The following is a 20221-nucleotide window of genomic DNA, read 5'->3' as shown; positions in this document are numbered from 1 at the left end:
TCCTGGGATTTTTAATGACCACAGAGAGTCAGGACCTCGGTTTAACGTCTCATCCGAAGGACGAATAATAATAATAATAATTATTATTATTATTATTCGTCCTTCGGATGAGACGTTAAACCGAGGTCCTGACTCTCTGTGGTCATTAAAAATCCCAGGATGTCTTTCGAAAAGAGTAGAGGTGTGACCTCGGCATCCTGGCCAAATTTGCCCATTGGCCTCTGACCATCATGGCCTCCTAACAATCCCCATATCTACTGATTGGCGCTTTGGGTGCCTAGAAAAGTGCTATATAAATATAACAAATTATTATTATTATAATTAGTAACTTACGATGTTTCTATTAATTTGTTATGTTAAATACAAATTCAGTCATATTAAAAACATTAGGCTGCTTTTAGCCTTACGCTGGAGTTGGTTCACTTTCCCGCAATGAAACTAAGTAAATAATTACATAAATTAGCATGATAATATCGTGTATCGGCGATCTCACAGGCTGACGATAGGACAATATGAAAGTTGAGCGTATCGCCCAACACTATGTTCCATTCAAAATAGTATGTGAGATTCAGTGCATATCAAGTAATAGTGTCTTGAAAATAGTTTTCCAAAGGTGTCCAGATGATGTACTGTTTCTGAAGTTTGTGCTTCTGCATGATTTCTAGATGTTGGCCAGTTTTATTGTTTATACTAATTTTGGGGTCAAAAATATTAAGCAGCACAACTGTTTTCAACATTGATAATGAGAAATATGTATTAAGCATCAAATCAGCATAATATAATGATTTCTGAAGGATCGTAGGTCTGACACTGAAGACTGATGTAATGACTGCTGAAAATTCAGCTTTGCATCACAGGAATAAATTACATTCTAAAATATAGCAAAAGTAAAAAATTTAAAATTTAATTTTAATAATATGCCAAAATATTAGTTTTTTTTTCTGATCAAATAAATGTAACCCTGGTGAGCATAATAAACGTCTGTCAAAACATATTAAAAATCTTACAGATTTGTGTTTTTATCAGGCATGAAACTTTCTTTTCAGTTGCTAAAAATATTAAAAGGTCATGGAAAAGTATTATTCACATTTTCTAGTTATGCTCAGTTTTAAAGTGTTTCTTTCACTAATACTTTTTGTGAGTAAGATCTCTTAAGTTAAAAGTAAAAAGTCCTTATCCTTACCCATGTCTCAATGTTGTTTTTTATACTGGCCCAAAGCCAAACCTTAGTGCTTCGTAAGAACGAGTATATGATATCATTGGCTCAGTTCTGATTTTCATATTCTCATATTTCTTGGTTTATACAAACATTGCCTCGCTCCATTTCCAAATGTACTTACACTTTCTCTCTCTGCATTTCTGAACTTCACATTCAGCCTTCAATTCATATCAACAGCTTACAAGAATGTGACCAAACAACTCTCAGTACTGACTCGTGTGTCCCTCTCCCCACAGGTTCCCACTGGCGGTTATACGTCCATAAACAACGTCTGTGACCCGGCCAGTCCCATCCCTCGAGACAAGATGGAGAGCTTCTTCCTGGGTGAGACTCTCAAATACTTTTACTTGCTGTTTTCCGATGACCCCAACCTTATCAGCTTAGACAAGTACGTTTTCAACACTGAGGCCCATCCTCTGCCCATATGGCCACAAGCAGAGTGAAGGACCCACAAGCACACGTGCATAACCAAACACACCTTTCTCAGGGCCATGAACACATTTGATATCCAAACTGCCATCTTTATCTACACTAGGAACTCTTTGGAATTGAAAGCCAACTGGTAAATAATTAAAACCGCCATGACAAAAACTGTTTGTAGATGTGAAGTTTCTGATTGTACTAGTTATCTGTATGTTTCTATTAATAGAGTTTCTGATTTTTTTACTCTATTTATGCTTTTATTATGCTGTCGATCAGCTCGGCTGCTGAATTAGCCCATTGATTCAGTATGTGCAGTCTCTTAGCCCAAGCACACAGACAAAAATGTTCATACTGTGAAACTTTATGAGGACTGCAAGCACTTTATGGTGTCTTTTGGGGTTTTAGTGTGTGTGTATATTCTCTTAAAATGAAGGAATCACTGTTGTTTTTGTTATGGGGATTTAGAGAGTCTTTGACCGTCATCTGATGGTCTGTTTAGCTTTGTACAAAATGTTTTCTTTGCATCATGAGTTTTATTTGTGTTCCAGAGCTTATATCACCTATACGAATATTTGAAACATTTGGTAGAGTTATCAATCAGCATTGTATCATTTTTATCTTTTTATCTTGTGATGAAGCACATGCAAGGGGAAGTTAGTTTTTTATTTATTTATTTTTTCAAATATTTATTTTGTTTTGAGCTTAAAACCCCAACCTTTCTGTGAAGGATTTTAATGCCATTCCTGTGAACAGGAGAAATGTACGTTTTTGTGTTGAGTTTGGTGTTAGCCATTATTATTATTATTTGGTCCCATTTTTTGTGATTGCAGAATTAAGTATTTTAATAGAGCGTTAATCAAGCACAATATATATGTAATTTTTTTTTTTTTTTATATATATATATAAGGGTTTATGTTATGGCAGTTTTTACTCTTTCAGGGGACCAACATCAGATGTGATTGTGTCAGTAGTATTTTTGTGTTTATGATGAACTTTGTGGTATTGGTAGAACATCTTGTAAAATATGAAAAATTGGATTTTGTTTTTTTGCCGTGGTTTTCTTAGAACTTTAAAGAATCTTCGAAATTCCGAATGTTTTCTTGCAAGAAAAAAAAATGGGATGTTTGTTATTCATTTTTCACTACTTATTGCAGATCAGTTTGTGGGCCTGGCCTTAAATAGCATAGAATGTAAAAAAAAATGTCTGGTAATAGCCAGGGCTACCAACTTTTTTGACCATCAAAAAATATTTCTGCTGTTTACACAGATCACGGGTGAATTTTGTGAATTGTATTTGAAAAGCTTGGTTGAACATATCTCACTGTGCAGAATCTTACATTAATATTATCCAGGTTTTTTTTTCTATAGTATGTACATTAAAACCATTGCAGATGTTCATCAAGGGCTGAGCATTAACCGGTTTCTCGTTGTCGTGCTGTGGTGAGGTGTCCTGTTCCGCGTGTGCCTTTACATACAGAGCAATGATGACAAATGTTGTCTGTTTTCAATCCAGAGAATCAAGTTTTTATGAGAAATCAATCTATTTTAAACCTCTCATTCCTGTTGTGAAGCTATCTACGAATTCTTTTATTGTGAATAAATACCTTTGTGATTATTTATAATACAGCGTGGAAGTGTTAAATTAACTTGCTATCTGTACACTATTTCTGGGTGTATTTTTTTTCTCTAATTGTGTGAGAAACTGAGGACAGCTACACTCAAATGAACTTGTGTATCTCAGACTTAAAATGAAGGGCTTTTCATGCCTCACTCTCATTTGTTGTGCAAATGTCTTAAATTATCAGCTGCCTCATGCATATTGACAAATCAACATCATTTTGTATCATTCATTCACAACACCAAAGATGTGCCATGAATTTCAAAGAATATTCTAAAATGGAAGTGATAAGACAAGTAATATGTGGAACAGCTGTACATATTCCTTTTAATGACTAATACAAGTACCCCAATTCAATTTGGCAATTTGTAAGTGATGATTTAGACAGAGTGAGTTTGTACAATGTTTTTTTATTATTATTATTGACAAATTCATATTTCTGGAATATATATTTTTAACGTACATTTCTGTGGAAAATAAATGGCTTTATTCATTATTTTACATGTTTACAATGTTGAAATAAATTGTACATAAAAACGAACTCATGATGACTTCTTCCTTGCTGCCTTCACCCATTGAGCAATGATTTCAGACTCCTCCTTCCGAGCCACAATCACAGACTCCGGATCAGCAGGGTTAGACTCCCTGAAAAACAAAAAACACCATTTATAAAAACAGGAAGCATGATGATCAGCAGAGACAAAGCCAAATACAACATTTCACTCTATATCTCTCAGTTGCACACACAAATAACAAAAATTCCCACCTTAAATCCAGATGATGAGCTCCCTCTGGTATGTTGATTGCAATCAGTGATGGACTGAGTGACTTCCTGATCTACAGGTGAAAATAATTCCATTTCACAGAGAAGCACAACAAAGCACTTTATTCGTTAACCTCAACAGCAACCAATAACAAGGGAATTACTGAAATGAAGTATTCAGGTGATTATTTTTAGTGAGGAAAAATACCAAGTGCAGCTTAAAAAACTGTCTTACCCCTCCATTAGCCCAAGGATCAAGATCACCATTGGAAAATATGATATTGCTTGCAGTGGCGAGATCTAGAAAATAAAGTTTAATTGGTTGCAACATTGAGCTCTCATTTCACTACAAACATCCAATGAATATTAATAGGACCAAAGGCAAGTGGAACCTGATGTATAATCATGAGGTAAAACTTTTTTTTTTTAAAGAAAGGCACAGACCCAGGCAGTTTGGTAGTTACAGCTTACCGTCACCCCAGAACTGGGTCTTCAGCCACCCTGGACGCGGCACCACCCCCCATCTCTTTGAGCAGTACTGTTCCCTCTGCTGCTCGGTGAATGTCATGGGCGGGAACATGTCTGTCACATTGTTACTCTCGTAGCACATCTCGATCTCAGTGCAGGCCTAAAAAAGTCATTCAAATTTTATTCAAAATGACAAGTGAAAGGAAAGTCCAAGCTATTTTACCTTTTTATTCCACAGTGTAAAATACAACGGTAATACCCCCTCATAATTTTTTTAAGCTTTTACATGTTAGCGACTGCTAACAAGTGGCTAAATGGGACAGAGGTTTCTGGGAACATCTACTAACTCACTGTTGATACATTTTTAAATAAAGACAAAGATTTGTTAGAGCTTAATGGTGGTGACACTGAAGTCATGTGACAGTATTGTAGTTCATTTATAGTCTGCGTTTAAACTTTTTACATCTGGTGATTTAGGCTTTCAAATTAATAAATGTTGTGTTCGTTTGTGAAGATTATCACGATGAACAGAACATGTAAAAATTGCAAACTTCCGTTGGTCACAGAGCTTCTTTTCTGCAATAATCCAAAAGCCCATGGAAAAATCTTATTGGACTTTTGTCAAGGGAACTAGGGTGATGCGAACTACTTGGTTGGCCTACAAAATTGTCATCCCTGTAGTACTCTGCAGTCTCAAAATAAATCTGTTTTACTGAAGACTTGTGTTAAAATCTAATATTCAGGGTTTAGTGAGAACTAATCTAGGTACCTGGTAATCCCATGCATAGCTGTCAAAGCCAAGGCCACAGCCGGTGGGATCAGCACACTCCACATAGAGACTGTAGAGGTCATAACATGTGAGCTGTCCAGTGGAATTATACACAACGCCTGTGGGCCGACACAAAATGAATACTGAAGACTTTCCATGCTAGGACCAGATGGATATAAAACGAAACAGAAAATGAAATTCGTGCAAAGGTACTGTCATTTACCAATAGTATCTCTGAGTGCCGACATAAGATCAGTGCCATTCAGCATGGTTTCACACGCCACCTGTAAAAGTAAAAAGTACTGCAATTTATCTTTAAGACACACAATCACACTGGTTCAGTTCCAACTGCAGGAACTGCTCTGCTAAGGAATTTTTAATGGAACCAGATGGGCTGGAATGGTTTTATTTGCTATATGCATCAGGAAAATATGTGATTAACGCCATTAGGTTTTGCATTATGCATTGAAGCATTCCAGTGGCAAGCTTTTCTTTTTCATGCTATCCCCTTTCCACTTGGTGATGGAGTTGGCTGGAAATTCATGCAAGTGACAAGTCCAATACCTTGACAGGGAAGGCTGGCATGCTGCCCATGAAATGAGTGCTGTAGGGATAATCCAACATGGCCATCATGGTAAAGGCGTTACGTAAGAGTCCGTTCAGCTGATGAATGTCCTTTGGGGTGGAGGGAGTTTTACACAGGGAGAAGGCCGATTGGATGCGTCTGTAGTCTATGAAGTATAAATGGGAAACCATGGAGAATTAAATGCATTTTAAGAATAAAAGCAAGCACAGACTAAACATGGTTAAACATTCTGAGTGAATGGCTATGGATACCTTTCTGTTGTGCCAAAGTGTTTAGCTTCTGGAAAGCTCCTTGCACTGCATCTTTGCAGGCAGGGTTAAACTTCTCAAAATCCTGAATAAGCAAACAGAACACATCAATATTTCTCTAATGCAAAATCATAAATACTTTTATTTACAAAAAGTATTACATTTTAAAATAATGTTTTCAAGCAAAAGTGACTGAAAGGAATTAAATATGAACCTACAGTGGTAACGTCCCGGAAAAACTGTCTATAGAGTCTCCAAGACCTGCAGTGGACAGGATGGGAGCACTAGCGGCTAACGCCCCAGCCACAATATTCGGGTACCTGATTCTCATGTAAACGCTTAACATTCCTCCGTAGCTGAAAAATAAAACACATAATAACATACATTACTGGTTAAAAGTTTGGAATAATTAAGTTTTTTTGGTTTAATGTTGTTCTTTTTCTCATCAAGGCTGCATTTATTTGATCAAATATACAGTAAAAATAGTAATTTTGTGAAACATGATTACAATTTAAAATAACTGTTTTCTTTTTGAATAGTGTGATTGCAAAGCTGAATTTTCAGCATTCATTCCTCCAGGCTTCAGTGTCACATGATCCTTCAGAAATCTTTCAATATGCTGATTTGCAGCTCAAGAAACATTTCATATTATTATCAATGTTGAAAAAAGTTTTTGCTGCTTAATATTGTTGTGGAAACCGTGATTGTGGAAAACTGTTCAAAATTTTGGGGTAAGAAAGAAAGAAAAAGGCTGCATTACATTGATCAAAAGTGATAAATATGTTTATAATGTTACAAAAGATTTCTATTTCATATAAATGCTGTTTGTTTGTTTTGTTTTTTACTTTCCATTAATCAAAGAATGTATCATGGTTTCCACAAAACTTTTAAACAGCAAAAACATTTTTTCAATATTGAAAATAAAAAACATTAATAATATCAGAATGATTTCTGAAGGATCACATGACACATGACTGGAGTAATGGCTGCTGAAAATTCTGTTTTGCTATCACAGGAATAAATAAAATATATTTTAAAATATATTAAAACAAATATGTTAAATTGGTGAGAAGAGACTTTCAAAAACGTTATAAAAAATCCAAACTTTTGACCAGTAGTGTGTACAATATTATTGTTATGATTATTATATAAAATAACTATTAGTCATTATAATGTTGAATTAATTTAATAATAATGAAATTTTATGTAGCCAGGTGTCATATAGATATTTATGTATATATGTCTCTGTCAAGAGGATGATGGGTACATGGCTAAATATTAGTTTTCAACAAAATAAAAAGCTCACTGAGACCCCACCTTCCACCCAAGACGATGACGGGACATTTCTGAGCTCCCAGTTCCTTCTTCAGCTCTGTGATCATGACCGCATAGTCAGCCAGGGCCTGCTCCACCGTCAACAGCCCCACCTCAGGGATGTTAAATGAATCCTTCCCAAATGGAAGAGAGTTTCCATAGTACCTCTAGAGTTTAAAGCAAAGCTTACTATTAGTGGACAGGTATAGATTGTATGACTGCATAAACCTGGCATCTGAGTGAACTGTCCCAATTTGTCTAACTTCTTCCATGGTCATAAGATTCAACAGTTACATGAAAATCTTACATGCTCAGCAAATATCACCAGGGCTCCCTGCTCTGCTGCCAGCTCTGTGATGAACCCTGAATTCAGTGCAAACTCCCATACGTCCCCTTCATTGCCAGTGTAGAAGAAAATGGGTCCATTGCCTTTCTTCCAGTACTGATCTACAATTAACACACAATGCACTCACTCAGTATGGATATAATTTAAAAAGATAATAAAAGTTCTAACAGTATGATAGTGAGGCAGATTATAACCTGTAATAAGGTAGCGCTGATCATAAGTGCCATTGCCATGGCTGTTGTAATTGAAGTGGTCTAAAACTTGTTTCAAATACTCTTCCTTGAAATCAGGAGCAAGGTCTCTGTGAGATGGGATGACCTCATTATTGAGCTTTTCCTTCTAAAAAAGAAAACATTCCACAGGGAAAAATTCAAAAGCATTCCAAAGAGGACAAAAGAACAGTTAGAAACACGAACCGAGATAGAATGAACCGTAATTTGTAGTAAAACAACTGAAACAGTTCGTTAGCAATAACATTTCATAAACCAGCTAACTTAGCATATATAGGAAAACTACAGATCAGAACTTGCCACAGATAAACGTGTCTCAGTTTTTCCACCGAAGATCAGCAAAATGAATCCAAGGAAAAGCCAATGTGTAGCCATTCTCACAGAGACCCCATACATCAAGCCTGAAACCTACCAAAGTTTCATGAAATCATCACAGGGCTATTGACTGTCATGTGACCATGTCAGCTGTCATGTGACTTGTGTCATTGTTGCGTGTCGTTAGACAAACGCCCTGTTTGGTCAAGATTATGGTACGTGATTTACACCGTTATTATGTTAAAGGTTGTCTAAACAATGAAAATAGCAGCTTCGCAGTTTAACAATAATTTACCCAATAGTTTCAGAATAAAAGTCATGAACCATTTCAAAGTAAACGTTTTCATGACTTAAAATAAGTGACGGGCAATAATAATAATTATTATTATTATTATTATGAAATGCTTCAAAAACGTACCTACAAAAAGGTCAGATAGCTACATCACAAAAGTCAATAAATCCTTTCTCCGAATGAGCATAACCAGGTCCTTCCTAAATAAATAAATAAATTCCAAGTATCACACGATTTTAAGGGGGAAAAAATCTAAATCTTTATTTTCCAAATATTTCCAAAGCTCCGCACTAATTCACAATGCGAAAAACATGATCTAAATGTGATATCTGTTATGAGCGCGAGAGGTTTATCATGTCAGCGGTCATGTGACTTGTCAGATAGTTTATTGCAGCCAGCCTCTAGCGGCCAGTTGATGAATTACAGTTTAAGTCACTTCCTTGTTGGCTTCACGAGAGAGAGCAGGAGATTGCCGCTCGGTTCTGACTCTGTTGTAACTGTTACTCAGTCAGTTAGCCCAACCCTGATGGTTGGAGTGGGCGCGGCCATTTTTAAATGTCTGGCTTCCGGTGTCATCTGCCTCCAGCTATTTTTAGCTGTACAAAACAGCTAGTTTTGCTGCTTGATTTCGCAGACTGGTGTTTCTTACCATATTATTTTAATCTATTGTCTTAATTATAAACACACTGGGTTGTAGCACTAACAATTTTACCGTTTATTGCGCTTTGTTATTCTTTTCGTTATTTCCACCGCGGCTAATGAAGCGGAAGTCTCGCACATTCACAGAAAACAGCTTACTTCCACATTAAAAAATAAGTGACTCCTAGTGATTTTTTTATCAATTCACTGGGATTAGGATTAGGATTTGTTTACTACTTTGTTCAGTGACTATTTCTGCAGTTTACATGTTACATACCAGAAGGTGGCGACATGTGTCTTTTGTGTGTTTTGAGTGAGTCGTTGGATCATTCACATTGTCAGCATTAAAATGAAAATGATTTGTTCATTTTAAAGATTCATTCACAAACCCCGATTCATTCACGAGCGAAAAACCAATATGGTTTGCTCCATTTGACCTGGAAAGCTGGGCCTTGTTTAGCAATTTATTTTTCTAACACTCAGCTAAATCATAAGGTGTCAATGGCCAATAAACCAGAATAAGAAGGAAAACACATATGCTTCAAAATTTGTAATATTTCTGTGTTCAATTCATGTAGTAATAGAACAAAATGTAGTGCACATGTAAAAAGCAATGTATGTTTTTTAGATGTACAAGTAATATAAACATTTTAATTCTCTTCTGTGTTTTAGACTACAAACCTGTTTACATCTTTTTATTTATAAATACGCAAGAACACTGGAGGGACCCTCCAGTTTAAAAACGTCTGTAGCGCCATCTGCTGTCCAGGTTGAATTAGATTAGATTTGCACTCTCCTGGATATTTCACTTGTATCTCAGATAGTTTATTATGATGTCAACATATATCTTAATCAATGTGCTACAAATATGTAAAAACAGCACAATATATCCCCATTTCCTTTTCTTTTTTTTAGATACTGTGAAATTGTAAATGTAACGTTTATTTGGGGGAAATCTAAAGCTGTAACAATGGTAATATAGCAATACTGGGATTTCCTCCCTTCAGTCTTTTTCTTGACCGTTTCTCTATTAAAATAGATGTTATGCAATAATTAAGTGCTTCCTAGTAGAGTGTAGCCCTTGGCAAGACAGCTTTTCTAGTTTCTGTCCTTATTGTGCTGTATATGCTAGTGTGTAAGTGTGCAAGTTTTCTTTCTTCTATTTCCTTGACTTACTCAATACCTTTTTGTTTAATTGAGCCTTTGCGTACGTGCCCTACCTGCTGCTCAGCAAGCCTCTCTCTCTCTCTCCTGGGAATGCAGGACTTCCTGATGGCCTGTGGCAAGTGGGAGGGAACCACAGCTGTGTGTCACACTACAAATATCACTTCCCTGTGAGTTCACTTAAGAACTCTGGCTTACACCTGTTCAGGAGGCGCACTCATTTTCCAATGGTCGATCACTTCTAGAAAGCAATCCAAGTTCCTGACTTATCTCTGTCAGTTTCTATGCAGTGGTAAGTGTCGGTCATTGTACTAGTATTAGTTTTTTGCTTTATGGTTTTATTGTCTTACAAGTACCTGCATAGCTAGTCTCACTTGTATCTGCAGGCAGCTGTCACATTCAGTCTTTTCATTCCAAGTTATTAGTAACCAAAATATGGTGTTTTCTCAGTACAGCTTGGTATATAGTGATTATAAAAATAACAGTTGATTATTTTTGTTGTGTTCTAGAGGGCCATGCTGTACATAGAGTTGATCAGGCTGTGGGATGAGGCTGTGCGGGCAATAGACAGCCGGGACTGGCAGGGTGCTCTCACTAAACTCAACCAGATCACAGATCACAACTGTCGCACTATGTTTGTGGTTGCTTCGACACACATTGCCCTAGGTCAAGTGGACTTGGCCATCAAGGTACAACCACAAGTTTAGCAATTACGCATGTAACAGATGATAGAAATGTATCTGTAGCAATAAACCAATACAGTTATCATTGTCTTTGGTTGTTAAACAGTATTTTCAAGAGCTATAGTTTAGTTCAGGGGTTTTCAATCTTTTAGATTCCATAGACTCTCAAATATGATCATCCTTGTGCCATCCTAAACTTTAAAAGGCAGCTGTATATTTGAATGTATGAAGTCCCAGTTTACAATGTGAAAATGATTATTATAAATGTGTAAAATATTATTTTGAAAATATTTAGTTTTTATTATGTTACATTACATTTTTTTCTACTTACTATAGTATTATAACTAATGTTGTTATATCTGTTTATTTATTTTAATCTTTTTTTAATTAAATTAATTTATTTGTTTTATTTTTTAGAAGTTTCCAGATATAGAAATTACATTTCTTTAAAAAAAAAGTTGTTGAGTTGGTAAATTAAAATAAGAAATATATAGATTTTTTTTTAATGTATTTTAGATTATTTTAATGCTTTATTTGTCTTCTTTTTTCAAACAAATTAAAAGAAATATAATTTATTAATTTGTACATTTTTACGCTGTTTTTCTCGGAACATTTCCACGGTTCTTCTAGTACTCCCTTGTGGCCCCTTGCTTAGTTAATAATTTAGTTATTTCAAGGTAGCAAAAAGTATGAACTGTAATGGTCATGTAATTATGGTTTTATTAGATAAAAATGTGAACATTTGGAAATGTCTTTGACAATGTCAAATGATGCCTTTTAGGCTCTCGACCAGGTAATCGCAAAGGATTCGTGTCTTGCTGTGGGATTTTTTCAGAGGTCTGCTGTTCATATGATGGCAAACAGGTGAGGATACTCTGTTTACATGCTGTAGCTCTCTATGAACGAGCAGACTAGTCTGTCTGGTACGCCACAGTGTGACGCAACACAAACATTTTAAACATTGACCTCTTTTGTTTAAAGTTGATGTTCTGGACAGTTGCTTCACTTTGATCTGACACTGGCTCTTTGTTCTCTTGCTCTCTTCCTGCCTCATTCTTTTTCCCTTTCTATCTGTGTCACTTTTTCCTAACACCAGGCTGGAGGAGGCATTGACTGATTGTATATGGGCTCAGAAATACATGAGGGAAAATCCTGTTATTGACTACAAACAGCTGGGTCTTCGCTATAAAATGTATAGCTGGCAGGTCAGAACATAAGCATATTTCTCTCTGTATGTGCAAAACAAGTTAAAACAAAACCATAATATAAAAGTATGATCGTTTGGGTTTATTGCACATTTTATTTGTTAACATTGTATTGTGACTTGGAAAATTGTTGACATTTTCCATCTAGCCTTGTGTCAACTCCTGTGAGGCCATCACAAGGCCTCTTTGAGGGCTGAGTGAAAAAGCTCCATGGTTATGCAATGCTAAATGCCAGACTGAAAGATGATAAGAAATATCCAGCATTCTTAGCTCAGGTTATGCTGAACAGATTAAACAACCTTTCTATTCCGCAAATGTCTATTAGCTGACAAATAGACAAGGTCGCTTTGTAGAAGTCTCACAGAGTCAATGTATGACCTCCGCATGCTAAATTTGCACCACTAGTCCATTGTTAGACATGAGGAATATGTACTATAGGTATGGTTCATGTGATTTTCTTGGAAGAATAATAGAGATACAGCCTCTTTACTCACCGGGTGATGGAATGGAGGGTACTGTTCAAGGAAATTAGTCATTTTACATTTCCCCAAGAGGGCAGTAATAAAAAAAAAATATCATATATCACTTTAAGTGTGTATACATAAAACACACTACTGTTCGAAAGTTTGTGGTCAGTTTTATGTTTTTGAAAGAATTCAGAAATACAGTGAAATCAGTAATATTGTGAAAGATTATTACAATTTTAAAATAACTGTTTTCTATTTCAATGTATTTTAAAATGTAATTTTACATTTTTAACTGCCATTATTTCAGCCTTTAGTGTTACATGATCCTTCAATAATCATTCTAATATGCTGATTTGCTGCTAAAGAAACATTTAATATTATGACAGTTAAAAACACAATTATTGTCCTATAGATGTAAGGTAATGAACGGTGTGTGTAACTTTTTTAAATTTTTTTTATCTTAGGTCCTTTATAATGCAGCTGCCGTCCACTCTAGACTGCAACAATGGGACAAAGCCAGAGAAATTTTGATGGCGGCCTCACAGGAGAGAGGAGCGGGCCGGAGCAACCTGATAGACACAGCTCTAGAGGCTATTTCTGTAAGACTTATGTGATCATTTTATTAACAAATTGCAAGGAGGACACTGAAAAGTTTTGTTTTTTTCATAGTGCAAGACATCCATCGTTACATTTTGATTGGCTTTTTACAGATAATGTATCACTGAGTGCAGAAGATTGTAATGATTTCTGCAGTCTGTGTTTTGTGCTTTAATCATGTAATGTTCCTGTCCATTCTATTCCCAGAGGAGAGAGGATTTGGAGCCTCTCCTGGTTCCTGAGGGTGAAGTGTTCCGTCCCAGGAAACAGGAGGTAGACCAGCTTAAACCGAGGGACTTCTTGGGTGAAGCTAAGGTGACTTGCATGTTCACACTGTACAGTTGCTTTAAAAGCTATTCCTGGGTCTCTGGTTGAGAGTAGTTGAAAATCTGTTGAAAATATATAAATATGTGTATGTACGAACTTAAAATCTGCCCAAAATGATATGCATCTGCAGTTTTTGATTTTATATTTTTTCCCCATTTTATATCAAAAATCATTTTAATCACATAAACACTCTACACACTATAATTTGAGAAATGTTTACTGAAACTAAACTCTTCTTCTCTCAGGTCATCTCTTCTTTGATTCCAAATGATGACTTCAGAGGCTTTGATCCTCTCAGACCACAGGTACAGTTGCTACCTGTGATACAGCAACCTCCAAATGTTGTCCTGCTTTTTTCACCAATGTTTGGTTTCTAACTAGACTGTACTGATTTTGTATGTTCCTGCAGAAACCAGGGTACTATGAGCCAAAGCTAGAAGATGGCCAGTAAGTATTTAATATTCGGTAAATATTAAGATCAGCTTAATACACTGACATAATATATTGTACTAATTTTAAGCCAACTTTAAGCACAAAAAAGGCCTTCTAATTAAGCTGAATATATTATTCCTGCATAGGGACTCTCGTTACATGATAACGAAGAGCGCATATGTGGCGAAAGGGGCAGGGGAGCTATCGGTGCCTGCAGGAGCAGAAGTGTTTTTGTACTGTGATGATGACAAGGACGGACTGGCAGTACTCATTTATGATGGAAAGGTGGGATACTCTTTCTTTCTAGAATGTGATGGACTATTACAGAGGATTTGTTTTGATTTGGAGGCACATTGAATGTTTTTCGACTTATGACAATAGTCTCGCTTTCTAATTATGTTTCTGACAGTGGCATCATCAATGCGAAATGATATTAAACGATTGACAGAATATAGAATAACAACTGGGATATTTCTTCTTTTTTTACTTAAAAAATGTCAGAGAGGTCTGGTTCCCAGTTTCCTGCTTGAACCGATGGGCAAGAAAAACAAGGGTAAAAACAAGCGAATTGTAAGTGTTCCTTTGTTTGTTTGTTTAACTTCCTTGTATGACCTTTCTCATTTCCCACAATGTGTTCTTTATGGATTTTAATAGTGTCTTGTTATATGCCAAGTCTTACCCAGCTTTTCTCTTAGATTTGTTGAGCTTTATGATGCAGACAGCTTTAAAAGCTTTTTAATTCTAGTTTTAAAATGTGCTTACACACTCTGCAAACCACAGAGATTTGGCAAAGACTGCGCTTTGCCTCAGCACACTTTGTCACTTTCAGTATCGGTGTAAGGAAAAGAAAAGCAATCCTGAAAATACAAATGGTTTAAAAGTTTATAGCCTCTTGTTACCACTTCTGCCAGAGATTTGAAGATTAATTGAGCAAGAAAGGGGATCTTCATTTCCTTGCTTGGCATACTGTAGGATCAGTGACCTTATTCTTCAGCCTCTGATATCTGATCAATATCTGAATTAAAGTTGCTATAGGCAATAGCATACTGAGTGATTTTCTCTGCATATTCCTTTGAAGGAACTCGCCAATGGCATCCCATATCCACCAGCTCTAAAACCCCCAAATCGACCCCAAGGTCCATCTCAACGGTCATTAGGTATACAGAAAATAATTCACATTCAAAATGAAACTGTTTGTTAATGGCTAAAGTTATTTATTATTAGTTTTCATTATTATAAATATTAAATATTATTATTTTTAAAAAATGAAAGAAAATATCACAATCACTGAACTTTCTCTTTTTTTAAATTTGATAGATGTCATTATTAAAAATGCAGTGGCATTGTTTAAATACAGCTCATGCTCCAACATGTTGCATGATGCACTTATGTGCAGTTATCATTTCCTGTCTCTCCTTTAGCTGTCCTAAAAATAAAAAGCAAAAATGACTGTACCAGTATTCTGAAGAATGTAAGTTTCATTCTCTCTCCTGTAGAGTTGCACCCCTCCTATGCCGGCACTGCCTACACAACTCCTCCTACAACCGGCAACTCCACCCACATCCCTACGCAGCAGGTGAGTAACGAAATACACTTGAAAAGGATGAAAAAATGCTGACCTTGTGACAGAACACAGCAGTGATCCCTTTAGAATGGAAACTCCAACATTTTATTTCACCCACACAATCAGTTTTTGCTAGGAATTATGGTTGTAATTTTTCTACCATTAATTAAAAACTTTAAGTCAAGTCACGTTTATTTATATAGCGCTTTATATGATTGAGAGAGTTTCAAAGCAGCTGCAGTATTAAACAGGGAAGTACCAGAATCAGTGATGCCAACTTTGTCAAATGTAAGACAAATCCAAATTCTGCTGTAAAAGACAATAGTGTCATTATTCAGCTCCAGTCAGTGTTGATTCGGTTCAGTTCAATAACGTTCATTATTTATAAAAAAAAATATTCCATTTTGTTAACAAATATAAACAATTTTGATTCAGCTAAAAAGCAGCTTTTAGAATAGTGTCATTATTTCAGCTCAACTCAGTTCAAGTTTTGTTCAGTAATCAATAATAATCAATTATATTACTGAATATTACGTGTATTTTAAACAATAAACTTTAATTATTACAATTATTTATGTTCAATAAATGAAAGTGAAATGATTTGTGGTCTTTTAAAAAGTGGTGCCCCCTAATCTTAAATATTTGGTTACATCCTCTGTGCTTTTCTCTTATCTTATCTTATCCAATTTGTCAAGCCTGAAAGCTATATTTCTGACAGTATCATGTACTGTAGATGGAAATAGAAGCAGAGCATGATTAATGCAGTGGCCGTCATGGTTGATCTTTTGTGTGAGATGAGATCTTTTGAATGAGTTTTGTGACTCAGACATGAAGTGGAGTGGAATGTTGAGGCAGCAGGCCTTTGATTTGGCCTGATTCAGTCAGACATACACCCAAGGGAGCAAAAGAAAGCTGCTAAAATTTGAAAAGGGGACTATTTGAGGCCACTGTCTCGCAAAGAAACCTGATTGCCTTGTGACAATACTTATATCTGAATATGCAAATACCTTGTGCACATGATAGAAATTTATAATGGGGAAAAGGGGTATTTGAAATTGGTGAAAAACTTTTTTACAAGTTCTTGTATTGTAACTTCACATTCACTTGGCTTATACTTCCAGTGAACTGATCACATGTAACTTTTGTAACCTCCACCCCCCATTTCTCAGGCCCAAACTTCACCTCATGAGCCTGGATCAGCCATAGTCAAGGTGCACTATACATACACCATGGCTCTGAGAGTCCCTTTAGAAACTTCTTTCTGGGATCTGCAAGACAAAATCGCTCAGAAATTAGGACAGCCTGCAACGACCGTTCGCCTCAGGTAATATCGCAGACCTGCAGTCTGGTTGACCTGTTTTTAGTTGCCATAAATTCCTAGCATTAAAGTATGTTAGAACTCTGGTCACATTTTCCCATTGTAAAACCCCCACACCATCCCTAACACATGCTACTACTTCCTCTCACAGACACAGAAGGAATGACACCAGAGCACTAACTCCATTAAATGGTGATGATAGACTGGATAGCCTGGAGGGTGTGGCTGAATCAGGACATGCCCAAATTTGGTGTCAGGTAAACTAATTGCCATTTTTGACTGAAAGCTCTCAAAAATCTAGTTTGGTTAGATTGTCTTGCCAAAAATTCATGCCAATGGTTGAGCTAGTGTTGCTGGTCTGTATGCCCAAGCAGTGCAGTGCTTTGAAAGTACCACAAAGTCACAGTGTTTACACCATTTGTGGAACTTCACAAATGGTGTAAAATGATCAAATGATCAACCTATAAATGGTTTACCTTTTTATCAAACTGTGAGGGACAAAAAAAAACACCATGAATTTTGAACTTTGTTCTATTATGAATGAATGTCACACCAATTTAGCAATTTGTAATATTTGCCAACTTCCAACTTCCTGTTTTTATCTATCTTGTCCCAAGAATGAGGACCCTCTGGTAAACAGGACTATTCTCTATCAGATGGTGGCACTGTATGACTACAATGCACAAGGCCCAGAGGATTTGGAATTCAGTGAAGGTGACACAATTGACATTCTCAGTGAAGGTACATAAACACAGGGGTATCTTTTTGTTATTATTTTGTTAATAATTTTACACAGTAATGATGGGGTAAGAAAAGTATTTTTTTCTCCATTTTGCAGTGAATGATGAATGGTTAGAAGGGCATGTTGCTGGAAATATCGGCATCTTCCCTCGAAGTTTTGCTCATCAGGATACAGACAGCATCAGTCTGGCATCAACAGATTGACACAGCCTCTAAACATCTACAGTGGCTGTATTAGCCTTCAGTGAATAAGAACTTTCTCATGTGCATCGACACTCTTGAGGGGTCCATCTGTTAAAAATTACAGCATTTATCCGAAGTTTTTTTCTGTATGCCAAAATGTGACTTCACCTATCTCAGTGAACATACACAATAACAATCCCAATACCTTTTGAGCATAACTTTTGAAAGATGAAATCAAAATAATTCCCCTCTCCATATTTTTTTCCTGGTCCAAAGATTTTCCATAATAACATTTTCCTTGATATATTTTTCCATTAATGAGATTACAGCTCTCTTTAAGTGGTTTTAACTGGAAAATAATATCATTTGGGAATTTAAGATGTCTAAAACGTATTATGTATAATGGTACTGGAACATCCGAATTCTGTGTAAATTAGATGCCAACTGGAAACTCCTGGATCTCTTTACAGAGTGAGTTCATTTAATATTATTAGAAAAGGGAGAATTTCAGGTACTTTTTGAGATCACAAAACAGGGCGGCTAAAGGCCAACTCCATAGTTTTAAATAGTGCTCCATGGGACGCCAGCTTTAGTTTACATCATTGCCACCCACCTCTTCTTAACCTGCAGCTGACATAGTATCTATCTATCATATACAAACTGAACAGCGGTGCAGCAGAACGAGATGATTTAACTTGCATCACACCCATACAATACACAGTGCTGGCAGATTTTATTTCCAACTTGGTCAGATGTCATAAAATGGCTTTTAAATCACCCCTGTCCTGTAGTGAGAGCTGAATACACCTCAGCGAGGTATCCGTAATGCAGTGTTTAATGGCGTGGTGTGCTCTGTCAGACTGGGCACTGGGGCATGGCACTGCAGCATACAATCCCTCTGCTCTTTTATATTGCGGTAATTATGGGGTTGGCAGAGCCCAGCTTTACAGAGTGAGTTCATTTAATATTATTAGAAAAGGGAGAATTTCAGGTACTTTTTGAGATCACAAAACAGGGCGGCTAAAGGCCAACTCCATAGTTTTAAATAGTGCTCCATGGGACGCCAGCTTTAGTTTACATCATTGCCACCCACCTCTTCTTAACCTGCAGCTGACATAGTATCTATCTATCATATACAAACTGAACAGCGGTGCAGCAGAACGAGATGATTTAACTTGCATCACACCCATACACCCATAATGTTAATTCCCATTAAACATTATGCAATTAATCAAAGCCGTACCACATTCTGACCCAACGTTTACCGATCAGTTCTTCCCCTCCTACCTTCTGTCCCTGGTTTTATTTGTTAAAGAGTGACATTTTGTGTTGTGTTTATAAGCTGTTGTAAATGGTGTTGTATAAGTGTCAGGGTTAACAGTTGAACATGTTTCAGCATCAAAACAACCTTCTGTCATTTTTTTATATATATAGGAGATGTAAGTGAACTGTATTTGTGTAGCACAGCCAACGGCTGCAATTTAATGGCCTTGACTGCACAACCCGTCATAAAAGTTAGTTGTTTATTCAGTACATCACTTGCTCTGTGCTCAAAAGATAATGTGGGACTCTTTTTCCAGAAAGAGGAGAGCAGAAAACAGCCAACTGTGATGGTGCAGGTTCCCCCTGGAGTCTCAATTTTAAGTCAAGAGAACAGGAATTACTCAAATTAGGTTAAACCAACCCAGCCACACAGCTTCATTAAATCACTCTCACAAACACACATACGTGTTGGGAGAAAGAAAGGACGAGGGAAGATATGTGGTATTTCAGCACTTGATTGAATTTCTGGCAGACATTTTGGAGCACTTTTGAATGTGTATGTATGTCTTTGGTATAAGTGAGTCATAGTTATGCGTGACTTACAGCTGAAGTGTATTCACTTCTACAGTGCATAAAGATCAATGAGCATCTCCATTGTCTCATTTAGGCTCATTAATTGTTCATTAATTTCTGCCACCATGCACTGATGCCAGGAGCAGTAATTGCAAATTAGCAATGAATCTGAGACTTTTGCTGCAATGTCACCATCTTAAAGGGCTGTAAATCAGTGGGTTGGACACCCGGAAGGACGAAGAAAGTTCAGCTGAGAGGGTCTGTAAATCTTTAGTCTCATTATCATTAGGAATTATTATGAATTACCATTGTGTACGAAATGTGCTGTATAAATAAACTTGCCTTGCCTTATCATTTTTAATTTACTGTTTTAGTCATTTAACTACTGAGAGCTACATTGTAATTTATTTTAATGTTTAGTACCTGTTCACGTTTATTTTATTATGCTGCACTCTGTTTTGTTTAATTTGTATT

The 20221-nt window shown here is 36.4% G+C and overlaps 2 protein-coding genes and 1 pseudogene across 7 annotated transcripts in view; 2 read left to right on the top strand and 1 right to left on the bottom strand.

The window, feature by feature from the left end:
- The window catches only part of LOC107757969 (endoplasmic reticulum mannosyl-oligosaccharide 1,2-alpha-mannosidase-like), a 16679-nt gene extending 13836 nt beyond the window's left edge, over positions 1 to 2843 (top strand). For all 6 annotated transcript variants that reach the window (XM_016575581.1, XM_016575579.1, XM_016575578.1 and 3 more), the window contains exon 14: positions 1456 to 2843. In XM_016575581.1, the coding sequence (XP_016431067.1) occupies positions 1456 to 1662 (207 nt within the window). In that variant the 3' untranslated portion in view covers positions 1663 to 2843. The remainder of the gene's footprint in view (positions 1 to 1455) is intronic.
- LOC107757971 (dipeptidyl peptidase 2-like) lies at positions 2308 to 8383 on the bottom strand (annotated as a pseudogene).
- On the top strand, positions 4330 to 18154 carry LOC107757970 (NADPH oxidase activator 1-like). Its single transcript, XM_016575583.1, has 17 exons — positions 4330 to 4433; positions 10494 to 10686; positions 10904 to 11083; positions 11859 to 11941; positions 12174 to 12282; positions 13214 to 13348; positions 13554 to 13661; positions 13919 to 13978; positions 14083 to 14120; positions 14252 to 14390; positions 14607 to 14675; positions 15184 to 15262; positions 15602 to 15681; positions 16839 to 16993; positions 17139 to 17244; positions 17605 to 17728; positions 17826 to 18154. The coding sequence occupies exons 3-17, from the start codon at positions 10910 to 10912 to the stop codon at positions 17930 to 17932; spliced, it is 1566 nt and encodes a 521-aa protein (XP_016431069.1). The 5' UTR covers positions 4330 to 4433; positions 10494 to 10686; positions 10904 to 10909; the 3' UTR covers positions 17933 to 18154.
- The last annotated feature ends 2067 nt before the right edge of the window (positions 18155 to 20221 follow it).

Source organism: Sinocyclocheilus rhinocerous, unplaced genomic scaffold (assembly GCF_001515625.1).
Source record: "Sinocyclocheilus rhinocerous isolate Xijiao unplaced genomic scaffold, SAMN03320098_v1.1 scaffold1948, whole genome shotgun sequence".
NCBI classification, from domain to species: Eukaryota; Metazoa; Chordata; class Actinopteri; order Cypriniformes; family Cyprinidae; genus Sinocyclocheilus; species Sinocyclocheilus rhinocerous.
This window is presented reverse-complemented; position numbering and strand designations above follow the sequence as displayed.